Here is a 12,958-nt window from a genome sequence, read left to right as displayed (position 1 = left end):
TCAGGGTCCCAGCCTGAGTCTGGGCTATATCTGTGCAAGTCTGTGTTGGTGAAGGCATGACAGCCAGGTAGGCACCAGGGTTGTGGAGAAATCACTCATCCTGAGTGGGACCCCAAATCATCCACCCAGACTCAGCCTAGACGCTGCACCACAACCACACTTTACCATCTGTAGTAACCAACCCTGTCATTCCCTTCCTTAGACCTTGACAATTCTGGGTCTGCCCTGCCCATGCAAGGGGTTGAACTGCATTATAGGAACTTCCCAAGAGATCCTTCAGTTGGATGGATCCATCCATCCTTGATGGCTCAGCAGGTAAAGAATCTGCCTGCAATGCAGGAGACACACAGGAGACATGGGTTTGATCCCTGGCTTGGGAAGATCCCCTGGAGGAGGGAAGGCATGACAACCCACTCCAGTATTCATGCCTGGAGAACCCCATGGACAGAGAAGCCTAGTGGGCTATAGCACATGGGGTTGCAAAGAATCAGACACAACTGAAGTGACTTAGCAAGCACACATGGGAGATCCATCGACTCTTTCATTTAAAGCATCAACAGACAGCATGAGTGCTAAGGCTTTTTCAATCCTGCTGTTTCCACCGATCTGGGATGTTATCAATATTCTCACCCAATCTTAATCAAAGGCCTCCACAGAAATGTAAAGGTCTTACACGAAGGTTCCAAGTCTCAATAAATTCCAACCTCACCTCCCCAGTCTGAGACCCTGTCAGTTTTGGAAGATGCTCCTCTCCCTGTTGGCAGTAGGCAAAACACTCCACTGTGTCTTATTAGCAGCTTGTGTCGGCAATGTTTGGAGAGCCAGCTTTTGATGTGAGGGAAGGGGGAACACTTGTTCTGCATGATTATCCAGTCATCAAAGGGCAAGGGGTGATTTTCAGCCCAGCAGACTTGGCCTCAGTTAGGGAGGAGGGCAGCTACATGCAGAACAGGGAGGTGACCTGTTCTGTTTTCAAGTTCTCTGGGAGCCTCTGTAGCAAAAGGCTGCGGTGTCTTGGGATCGGGGAGTCTGGGTGTGGGGCAATGCTGGAGGCGGAGATGGCTTGAGGGCCTGCAACATGAGCAGCTGTGTGCTGGCTTTAATATTCTGCTGTTGCCATCTTGAAATTCTTAATAATGTTTGAATAAGGGGACCACAAAGAAGGCTGAGCGCTGAAGAATTGATGCTTTTGAACTGTGGTGTTGGAGAAGACTCTTGAGAGTCCCTTGGACTGCAAGGAGACCAACCAGTCCATCCTAAAGGAAATAAGTCTTGAAAATTCATTGGAAGGACTGATGCTGAAGCTGAAACTCCAATACTTTGGCCACTGGAAAAGACCCTGATGCTGGGAAAGATTGAAGGCGGGAGGAGAAAGGGATGACAGAAGATGAGATGGTTGGATGGCATCACCGACTCGAGGGACATGAGTTTGAGCAGGCTCCAAGAGACGGTGAAGGACAGGAAAGCCTCGTGTGCTACAGTCCATGAGGTCATACAGAGTCAGCCACAACTGAACGACTGATCAATGAACAACAAAGGGGTCCAAGTTTTCATTTTACCCTGCTCCTCACAAATTATGGAGCTGGTCCCAGTTGGAGGGGAAAGATGTTACCAGGTGTGTGGCAATGCAGCACCTTTGGGGGGTACACGACAGTTGTCCTACCCTAACCTGGCCATCCCAGGTGTAGACATCATGCCCTCACTCACTGCAACTGGGCATGGCAGGCTGAAGAAGCCCCGGCTGCAGGGACCCCCAAAGGAGGCCAGACCACTGATAAATGTCACACCATATCCAATGATCGCCCAGGGGAGAAGTCCAGAGCAATCTATGAAACAGACAGAGGGTAAGGCAGAATCAATCAAGCCCAGACCATGGCCTCCAAGGCCCTACACCATCCACCCAGCTTTGGGAGTATGTCCATCTCATTCTGCTCCTGACACAACCCTCTCCTCTAGCTCAGCTTTTTCAGACCCAAGAAGCTCATCCCCATCCCAGGATGTCCTCTACACCTGCTGTTTGTTCTTGTAGGGACTAATCTTTCCCGAGTCTTCCCAGGGCTCAACATCCTCCCTTCACTCACATCCCTGTTCACCATAACCGTCCCTGAGGGGCCTCCATCCCCACCCACTGGCCCTTCACCTACAATGATGGCCCCCCAGAACTCTCTATCTCCCTCCCAGCTTAATTTTTCTCCATTGTTCTCACCCCCTGATATCAGATCATGTATTTACTTTATGGGATTTGCTTCTTGTCTGTTTCTCTAGCTAGAATGCAAGCTTCATGAAGACTTGATCCTATTTCCTACCACAGCCCGAGGGCTTAATCAGTGTCTGGCACATAGTACAGGCAATCAATATTGAATGAATGCATGAGTAGGGTGGTGATTAGCCAGAGAAATAATATCTGTTCAACAATTTCATCTTCACCACCCTGTGGTGTGTATGTCTTTGCATGCTGTTGGTGGTGCTGGTGACATGGGGCTGCTTAAAGCAAAGCGTCCCTGAAGGCAGTCATTTAAAAAAAAAAAAAAAAAAAGGAGCATCTCAGTAGTAAAAATAATAAGCTCTAGAAATTTATTGAGAACAATGGCAACTTTTTATATGAGTTAACTCTGTAATAGTCACAACTATGCCTCAAATGGGTACTATTATTAGCCTTGTGTTACAGGTGAGAAAATTGAAGCAATGCATGAATGAGCATCTGCCCTGGATGATGTGTAGTGGTGTGGCTGTGTTGAGTGCTTGATGGGCAGGTGACAGGCCATTCTGGCAAGGCCTCCACTGACCAGATTAGGGTTTATAGAGCCAGGGCTGCTTACTTACCATTCTCCTCCAAAATGCAAATCTGTAACAGAGGAGGTCCCACTGGGTGGTAAGGGTGCACGTGCTTTGGGGTCTATTTCAACTCTTAAGGCAAAAATGAAGCCCCAGCCACACTGGGGCACACAATGTTATTTCCTAATCTTCCTGACAATGTGCCTCCTCTCCCCAATGGTCTTGGTTTTGAATGCAATCATCAAATGCTAAAATATATTCAAATATGCACCTTCCAAAGGGCAAGATATATCCCAGGGTATGAAGTAGTCTGTGAATCTCTGCTGAGGACTGCGAGAGAAAGGCTGTAAGATAGAAAGTCAAGAGAAGAGTTGTGACGTTGTAGTGAAATCTCACCTGAAGTTATAGACGCTGTTCAGCAAGGGAGGTAGGTGGGCTTTACGCCCTTGTTGGTCATGACAGATTATAGACTCTCTTCTGCCGATTAGAAGGGAATTCACTTGGGGTACGTGTGTAATATTCACTACCACTTTAGTACCATTTACACAGAAGAGTAACAGCTATTGTTTGCTGAAGGTTTCTTATAAGATTGCATCATGTTAAGTCATTGGCTTATCGATTGTATCCTCCCTCCCCAGAATAGTATCTAACTTACGGGGTCACGCTTCTCTTAACCATGAGTCACAAATGTTGAGACACAGTTCCTACTGAACTTGTAGAAACTCAGTCCTAGCCACATTTCCGAGCAGTGCTGGTGGTTGGGAGGACAGTAGGGAGAGGCTGATGGGGAAGGTTGGATGTTGTCCTACTTAACAGCATCCCTAAAACCACTCCACTCACTGCCTGGAAGACACATTCACCCAGTCAAGACACCCATACCTTGGGTTCTGCATTTTAGGCTTGTGAGTATGCTTAGTCACTCAGTCATGTCTGACTGTTTGTGACCCCATGGACTGCAGTCTGCCAGGCTCCTCTGCCCATGGAGATTCTCCAGGCCAAGAATACTGGAGTGGGTTGCAATGCCCTCCTGCAGGGGATCTTTCCAACCCAGGGATTGAACCTGAGTCTCCCACATTGCAGGTGGATTCTTTACCATCTGAGTCACCAGGGAAGCCCAAGAACACTGGAGTGGGTAGCCTATTCCTTCTCCAGGGGATCATCCCGACCCAGGAATTGAATTGGGGTCTCCTACATTGCAGGCAGATTCTTCACCGGCTGAGCTACCAGGGACATTTTCAGAATTGCTGGACCTTTATCAAGGTACCACACAGCTGCTCTCTGGTGGGCTTGGTGGAGGGGTGTCATTGAGCATCACTGGCTTGCAGATGACTGCAGTCACTCAAAGTGGATAGCTGGAGCTTCTCTGGGAGCATCCTCTTTGCTCTTCTGACTGACCGCGGAGTTAGACAAGGTTATGCTGACCATAGGTGGGAGGAAAAGGACCTTTAAATTAGACTTCCTCTTCCCATGAGCACTTGTGCCCTCAATTCTGGCCACCTCCATGCACCCCGTTGTGCTTTGAGAAGGGAGGAACAGAAAGGGAATGGAGACAGATTCTGAGACTGGCATTTGCTTAGAAGTACAGAATCAGAACAATGTCACTGTGGGCAGACGTGTATGGCACAGGGGGTCATGGGGATCTCCCACACGGGGAACTGGAAGCAGAGACAGCAGGATGGGCCATAAGAAGCCAGGCTGGCATCCCCGACTGGGCCCTGGTTCCATTTCTGCCACCAGACACCCATGCCTCACCCTTTTCATTCTAGGCTTGTAAGTTTTCAGAACTGCTGGACCTTTATCAAGGTCCTTGTGACCTAGGACGGCCGACATAACTCCTCTTATCTGGAAATACAAGAAGGTCGAACTGGATGGTCTCTAAGGCCCCCTTCCATTTCTAACTTTCTAGGAGACCAAATTGAAGACAGAAAGTTCTTTCTGAGGTCATGTATAATTCATACCCTCCATCCAAAAGGAATTTGAGACAGACTCCAGGACTGTTCAAATAAAGATAAAAGGAGAATAAGAAACCCCATGGAAGAGGAGAAGGTCAGACCAGGAACAGAAGATAAGACAGGCTAATTTCTTGAAGGACTGCTGGCTCTAATCAAGAAAAAACAAAACACTTTCTCTGTTGTACATAATTCCCTCTTTTGATACATGCATTCAACAGATATTGGAGGCTCCAGACACTTTTCAGACTCAGGGGGTACCTTGGAGAACAAAGCAGATAAGCTTTTGGGGCTCATGGAACTGACGTCTATGTTGGTGGTGGGAAGGGGGGTCAGTTGGGGAATGTTAAAAAACACTGCAGACACCCATTATCCAGGTCTTGATTTCCAATAGCATTCTCCAACAGAAGGAACCAGGCTCCTTGGAGAAATGGCCAGTTCTAAGATGAGGGCAGGAAATAACACTAGATGAGCCTGGAGCACCTTGAAGTGCCCAAAACTAAGGAAACGCTCACAAAAAGCAAAATCAAAAGCCTACAGTGATGAGTATACCAAAGGGCATGGGGCCAACTGAACGTGCTCCCAGCGGCCAAAACTGGGACAGCTGGACAACAAAGTAAACAGTACTGAATTATGACTCAGACTATAAAGTCAACATTCATGAGTCCACATTAAAATGAATGAATAAAGAATCTGCCTGCAAAGAAGGAGATCCAGGTTCAATCCCTGGGTCAGGAAGATCCCCTGGAGAAGGGAATGGCAACCCACTCCAGTATTCTTGCCTGGAGAATCCCATGGACAGAGGAGCCTGGCAGGCTGCAGTCCATAGAGTGGCAAAGAGCTGGATACGACTGAATGACTAACGCTTTTACTTTCAATAAACAGGGAATAAGAGATGCATCTCCCATGCAGAAGAATTCCAAATAGTTTATGTAGCTATTCCACCTAAAGGCGGAGAAACAGCCCCCAACTCCTTAGGTGTGGGCTGTGCCTACTGACTTCCTTCCAAAGAGGGCAGCATGGAAACAGAGAAAACAGAAGGGTAACTTTACAGTGGAGAAGCCTGACACATACTCCTTTCTCCAGGGGATGAAGGGTAATCTCAACCATCATAAATCATGGGGATAGCACGTACCCTTGAAATGACGTGATGAAAATGGCACCTTACCTGTGTGATCTTCTTCCCCAAACCCATAACCCAGTCTAATCACTAGAAGAAAACTAGATAAGGTCCAACAGAGGAGCATCCCACACTATGCATGACCGGTACTCCTCAAGTACTCAACCAGCAAGGTCATTAAAAACAAGGGAAGTTTGAGAGACGGTCACAGTCAAGAGGAGCCCAAAGAGACATGACAACATAATGTGGATTTCTGGAAGGGACTTAGAAACAGAAAAAGGGCATCAGGTAACAACAGAAAAAGGAACCAAAACAACTAACTATGGACATTAATGAATAACAACATTTATTAAGTGTAATAAATGTACCGTACTAAAATAAGATGTTAATAACAGGGAAATCTGTGTTCTAGGGCAAAGGGGAATATGCGAGTTCTCTGTTCTATTTACTCAATTTTTCTGTAAACCTAAACTGTTCTAAAAACGAAAGTCTATTTAAAAAAAAGAATCTGAAAGTCAGAGATGGAAGGAGTCACAGACTCTCTCTGCTCCTGGCTTTGCACAAGCAAGCTTCCATGAGTCTTACAACTGTAGGAAATGAATTTTGCCAACAGCATCATGATCTTGGATGAAGATCCCAGTCTCAGATGAGACCCTGGGTTGGGTGGATACCTGAACTGTAGACTGGGGAGACCCTGAGCAGAAAATCCAGGCAGTTAAGCCTACCTGGAATTCTGATTCAGGGAAACTGTGCAAGAAAACAAGGGTTTCTGCTTAAAAAAAAAAAAGCAACCCAAACCAAAATGCAGTGACAATAAACATGTCATAGGGTAGTGGGCGTGCTGTAGAAAAATTAATTAAAATGTAGAGAGTGACTGGGCAGCTTTGTAAACCGGATGGTTGAGGCAGCCCTCTCTGAGGGGGTGGCTCTTCATTTGGGATCCCAATCCTAAGCGGAGCCGGTCACGAGGCACTGGTGGGGAAAGCACTGTGTGCAGAGATCGGGCTGCTCCAGGACCTTGCGGTGAAACTGTGAGATCCAGCAGAGAGGTGGGTGATGTGGCCAGAGTAATGTGAGCATGGTGGAAGGGACAGGATGGGAGTCGAGGGAGGGAGAAAGAGCCAGATTAAAGGGGGTCTCCACCATGGACTGAATGCTGTGTGCTCCCAAATTCACATGGTGAAACACTAACCCCTAAGATGATGCTGCTAAATGGAGGGGCCTTTGGGAAGTGATTCGGTCATGAGGATGGGACCCTCGTGAATGGCATTAGTGACCTTTCAAAAGAGGCCCCAGAGAGCTCTCTTGACCCTGCCATCACACGAGAAGACACAATGACGTACCACCTATGACGTTTATAAACCAGAAGGAAGGTTCTTCCCAGACACTGGATCTGCCAGTGCCTTGATCTTGGACTTCCTGGCCTCCAGAAGAGCAAGAAACAAATTTCTGCTCTTTTTTTTTTTTTTTTTTTTACCTTTCTGAATCATTTTATTTTATTTTATTTTTTTATTAGTTGGAGGCTAATTACTTCACAAGGAAACAAATTTCTGCTCTTTATAAGTCACCCATTCTCTGGTATTTTGTAATATGACCCCAAGCTAACTGAGATAGCCTCGGAAGAAGGGTAAGAAATTTGGATTTTAAATTCAAGAGTAAGTTTTTGGCACACTGGTAGTAGATGAGTGGACATCTGATTTATAGTTTCAAAAATATTATGCCAACCGCCCTGTGAAGGACTGATTGCCGGGTACCAGTCTACACAGGAGGCTCCAGCGTCAACCTCGATGAAACCTCACGGCAAATGATGGATGTCTTCCAGGAGTGTGGGAGGACGTGGGAGAGGAGTGCTGAGGGGGTGGAGCACAGGCTTTCGACATTCCCACCCGTTTGTAGACCCGTGTCCATGAGGCGGCTCTAGATGCACCCGGTGAGTCAATGACAAGTGGTCCTAGTAGTCATCTGCTTCCTCGCCAGGCTGTGCTTCCCCCGTGCCATCCTGTCGCTGCACATCTGAATCCCACTGGTGATTCAACCAGACACTCGTGTCTGGCAGTTGCGCCCAAATGCTGCCATGCCAGTCTGAGCTAGATTCTCCCCAGAGGCCTTGCCAAAGGGAAACTGGATCCCACCCACCACCCCCAGCCTCCTGGCCCGACAGAGCTGCCATACGTAACTAATTGCCTCCTCTAGGTTGAGCGTTAATGAAACAATCTGTTGCTAGTCATCTTCTGAGGCGCCCTCTCTTTAAGCCTGGAAATAGTTAAATCCTGGAAAAGAGAAGCACCCAGTGTGGGCCACCCCCATTCATGTGTGAACAGATAAGAAGTTGTGGATAGAACCTCTTATTTTGGCCCCAGCTGGGTCATCTAAAGTCAACTGCAATTCCATCTTTGGGCTCTTCACTTTCAATTTACCTTTTTTGCTCTTACTGACCCCTTCTTTCCACCTGCTCACCACACCACCCCCACACCCACACCTGGCCAGCTTGGGAGCCCTGTGGTGGTCGGTCGGGTCCCCAGTAGCTGTTCTCACTGACTGTCCAATCAAACCCCTTGGGCACTAGTCTGTGCTCAGCTATAGACTGAGCCAATCTGGGTGGTCTGTCTAGCCAAAGCTATGATTTTTCCAGTGGTCATGTATGGATGTGACAGTTGGACTATAAAGAAAGCTGAGCACTGAAGAATTGATGCTTTTGAACTGTGGTGTTGGGAAGACTCTTGAGAGTTCCTTGGATTGCAAGGAGATCCAAACAGGCCATCCTAAAGCAGATCAGTCCTGGGTGTTCATTGGAAGGACTGATGTTGAAGCTGAAACTCCAATCTTTGGCCACCTGATGCGAATAGCTGACTCATTTGAAAAGACCCTGATGCTGGGTAAGATTGAAGATGGGAGGAGAAGGGGATGACAGAGGATGAGATGGTTGGATGGCATCACTGACTCAACAGACATGAGTTTGAGTAAACTCTGGGAGTTGGTGATGGACAGGGAGGCCTGGCATGCTGTGGTCCATGGGGTCGCAAAGAGTTGGACATGACTGAGTGACTGAACTGAACTGAACTGAATCTGGATGAGAGCTAAAGCTGTGGGACATTTTGGTCACAAATATCTACAGTCTGAGGGACAGCTTTGCCATGTTTGTAAGCTAGCTGTCAGAGGGAGCTGACTCTCCAAGCCTTTCCATGGGTCACCCCTAGAAGAGGAACTCCTGGAGGACAGGCACCAGTCCAGTTCTGGCTCCGGGAGTAGTTGGTGCTGAGATGGCTCTTCATGACACACAGAGTCTTCATGACAAGGCTTTGTCTCTGGGTGGACACCTCCCCTCTCAGCAACTCTGTGCTGGGCAGGGACAGGGAAGCACAGCTTCTACTCTGAGTCTGCTCCCTGCCAGGCTCTGAACTGAACCAGACTCCTGGGGTCAGCAGGCAGCAGCTGCTCTGGGCATCAGGACCACCACCCTCCTCCCACTCCTCTCATCGTGACCGTGTCTGGCTTTCTTGGCATGCATGCCTACTAAGTCCCTCAGTCGTGTCCGACTCTTTTCGACCCTATGGACTGTAGCCTGCCAAGCTCCTCTGTCCATGGGGATTCTCCAGACAAGAATACTGGAGGGGGTTGCCGTGCCCTCCTTCAGGGGATCATTCCAACCCAGGGATCGAACTCATGTCTCTTACATCTCCTGTGTTGGCAGGCATGTTCTTTACCACCAGCGCCACCTGGGAAGGCCTCCTTGGATGGGGCACTCATTTGAAAAGGGAGAGGGTACCCTCCCCCACCTAGAGCTTCAATTTCCCCCAAAGACCAGGGATCAAGGGATCAGTTGTTAGTGGCTTTGTCCTTCTTTCTCACCTCTTTGGGCCCGACTGCTGGTCAACATGAGATGTGTGGACATCCCTCCCCTCCCCAGTGTCTTGGTACCTGTGGATACAGGTAACAAGGTGGACAAGATGGCTCCGCTCCAACAGGACAACCCTCCCGTCAGCGCTAAGCAGCTCTTGGGACAGCAGCTTCTGGATGTTGCCATTTTATCATAAGCTATGGTTTTTCCATTGAAAAGGCCAGCGGGGTGTCCATGTGTGGGGAAAGCTGGTTTAGCTGGGACCCTTGGTGACCAGGGCTCCAAGGTAATAACCCATGCCCTGTGACAGCGCTACCCTGTCTGATGCAGCCTAAGAGCTGGAGAAGCAGTCATAAAATGGGGCGGGGGAGCTGGGAAGGAAGACAAGTTCTGAGAGGCCTTCCCGACTGGTTCATCCCCAGACAGTTCAGAGATGGAGGACTCTTAAAGGTCACCGGTTCCCCCAGCTCTCCCCCCGCCCCAGTTACCGCACATTAGGGTCACCTCAACTGTTCAGCTTGGATGAGTCTGCCCCAGCATCAGTACTTTAAAAAGCCCTGCAGGCGATTTGACTGTGCAGTGATTCCAAACCACTAGCCAGGGCTTCCCTGGTGGCACGGTGGTAAAGAATCTGCCTGCCAATGCAGGGGACACAAGTTGGATCCCTGAGCCAGGAAGATACCACATGTCTCGGAGCAAGGGAGTCCCCGCACCACAGAGCTACTGCGCTCAGTAGCTGTGGCTCCTGGACCCGGGGGCCCTAGAGCCCGAGCTCCACCACAAGAGAGCCACCGCAAGGAGAAGCCTGAGAACTGCAACTAGAGAGTAGCCCATGCTCTCTGCAACTAGAGAAGAACCCAACCAGCGATGAAGACCCAGCAGAGCCAAAAGCAAAAAAAAAAAAAGAAATAGAACCACTAACCAGGAGGAAGGTGATCAACACCGTCACTCACTCTCCTGTGGGGAGGGGTCTCGGGTCCCTAGTCCAGCCTGAGGGCTTTCATCTGGCATCCCAGTGCCCTAGGCTTCTGGCGGTGCCCCAGCAAATGGGGGGTGGGAGGGGCAGGGCCCCAGGCACCCTCCTGTCCCCTACCCTCTTCTGGGAGAGAGTTCCCACCCAGGTCTCAGGTGAGTGGGGAGTGTCCTGGGGTGTGGTGTGTGGCCGGCCTGCAAAGATCAGCAGGGCCCTCACTGTCTCTGTCTGGAAGCTGTCAGAGCTGGAAGGCTCAGCACCTGGTGGGAGGTGAGGAGGGCTGGCCTGGAGGGATGGGGGAGGAGGCAGCGTGCGGGGAGGTGGGAGCACCTTGGAAGAGCAGAGATGAAAGAGTGTCAGCTCCCAGGGCTCCTGGATTCCTGCTATGCCTGAGGCCTGTTTGCTCAGCTTTTCTCAGATTCCTGGGAGGCCTCTCTAGAGCCTTAGAAAAGCCCCGTTTTACTGGAGCCTGTCTTTGTACAACCACAAGAGCCTTAAGAGAGAACACGCGCTACAAACAGAGCCACTCCGCTTTGATCTTTTCACGTTTCGGGGTCCATGGAAGATTTTTGACTGGAAGGTGGAAACGAAAAAGATTCCATGCGGCTAAAACCAAGCATGGCCATCCCAGGCTGAGTGTGACCCTTGCTTCAGTGAGGAGGACACCCGGGGCACAGAGAAGGTGGTAGGGCTGGTTTTGTGGGGGCCAGGGGGGGGGTCCTGTCCCAGCAGGGGATGGAAGGAAGAAGCAGGGAGCCGCCCATGCCTCTCTCTCCCCTGGCTTCTGCCTCACTCTGTTTGGGACCCACAGGGAAGGTGGTGCTGGGCAGGGATGGCTGACTCTGGTGACAGAGAATTTGAGATTTGGGACATCTGTCCTTCAGGGGGATAAGGATAAAAAGTCTAGCGCCAAGTTGAACCCAACAATTCTCCTTCTTCTCTCCCAACTCACAGTTCACTAGCCCCCAGATCTCTCTGTCCATCCAGGATAGCCACCTCCAATCTCCAGCAGGACACCACGCCCCTCCCCACCTCCAGGACCTGATCAGAGATCCCAAGTCAGGCGGTTCGTGTGGTGTCTGCCATCTAACTAACGCTGGCTTCCATGGATGGGACTCATTATTGCTGTTGTTCAGTCCCTCAGTCATGTCCGACTCTCTGAGACCCCATGGACTGCAGCACGCCAGGTTTCCCTGTCCTTCGCCAACTCCTGGAGCTTGCTCAAACTCACATCCATTGAGTTGGCGATGCCATCCAACCAGCTTATCCTCTGTCGTCCCCTTCTCCTCCTGCCCTTACACATTTCCCTGTATACATTTTCAATTGCTTCTGCATAAGCCCAATTCCCCTTCTTCCTAACTGCATGCAATTTGTCCATCCACCTCTCTCCAAGGAATGCCCTGTGAAGGGCACACTCACGGTTAGCTTTCACTTTGGACTGACGCTCAAACCAGGAGACCAAAAAGCACACTTGAACTCTTCAGGGAGAAAAGAGGCCGTACAGACTGTGAATGCACTTTTACTTCCCATGGACGAGAACCTGTTCCCTCACAGCTACACAGCTCTGCTCATCGACCACCTGTCAAAGGGCTGGACTGGTCCTATGGCCACGGCAGTGACAGAGGGTGAGAGAGACACATGACAGAAGGTTGAGTCTTGTCCCACCAGCTTAGAGCCTCGTTGGAAATGGGAGCAACAGCCGTAGGACCCAGGAATCAGGGTGGAGGTAGGCTTTTGAAGAGGAAACTGTCCAGACAGCAGTTGCCCCCCGCCCCACAGTATATGTCAGGTACACGCTACGTGCTCAAAATACCCAAGTACCTCCTGGGTTCACACTTGCTCCACATCTGACACCTGTTTCCATGCCATCACCACCGTCTCTCGCACACCAGGTGGGAGACCCCAGGGGGCAATGACCAGCAGTCACCAGGAACTCAAAACACAGTCAGAATGAGTGAAGGAAAGGGGCCCCCCCAACGGAGTCTGGGCCTCCATCCTCATGTCCACCAGCTGTTCTCTCAGAATGCCAGTAACCAGGACCTCCTGGCCTGCCGCCCCTGAGCCTTACCTCCCATGAGGAAGAGCAGCCCGGCCACATACTGCATAAGGCCTCGGTCCCAGCAGCAGCCCAGCACGCCGATGATCCAGCCGAAGAGGATGATGGCCACCGCCATGCCCATGAAGCCAGCTGTCATCCTGCGCAGGTCTGCAGGGAAGCAGGTGGGTACCAGTTAGCATCAGAGCCTAGAACGCAGGGTCCGGTGCACCCCAACCCTAGGCCGGGGGGAGGGGGCAGGGCACCA

The 12,958-nt window shown here is 50.1% G+C and overlaps 1 protein-coding gene across 1 annotated transcript in view; it reads right to left on the bottom strand.

Moving 5' to 3' along the window:
• The window catches only part of TMEM178B (transmembrane protein 178B), a 393,258-nt gene that overhangs the window by 20,899 nt on the left and 359,401 nt on the right, over positions 1 to 12,958 (bottom strand). Inside the window, exon 3 of the mRNA XM_065939814.1 lies at positions 12,724 to 12,861. Coding sequence (XP_065795886.1) covers positions 12,724 to 12,861 — 138 coding nt within the window. The remainder of the gene's footprint in view (positions 1 to 12,723; positions 12,862 to 12,958) is intronic.

This window comes from Muntiacus reevesi, chromosome 6, assembly GCF_963930625.1.
Source record: "Muntiacus reevesi chromosome 6, mMunRee1.1, whole genome shotgun sequence".
NCBI lineage: Eukaryota > Metazoa > Chordata > Mammalia > Artiodactyla > Cervidae > Muntiacus > Muntiacus reevesi.
Note: the sequence above shows the minus strand (reverse complement) of the source record. Positions and strands in the feature narration are given on the sequence as shown.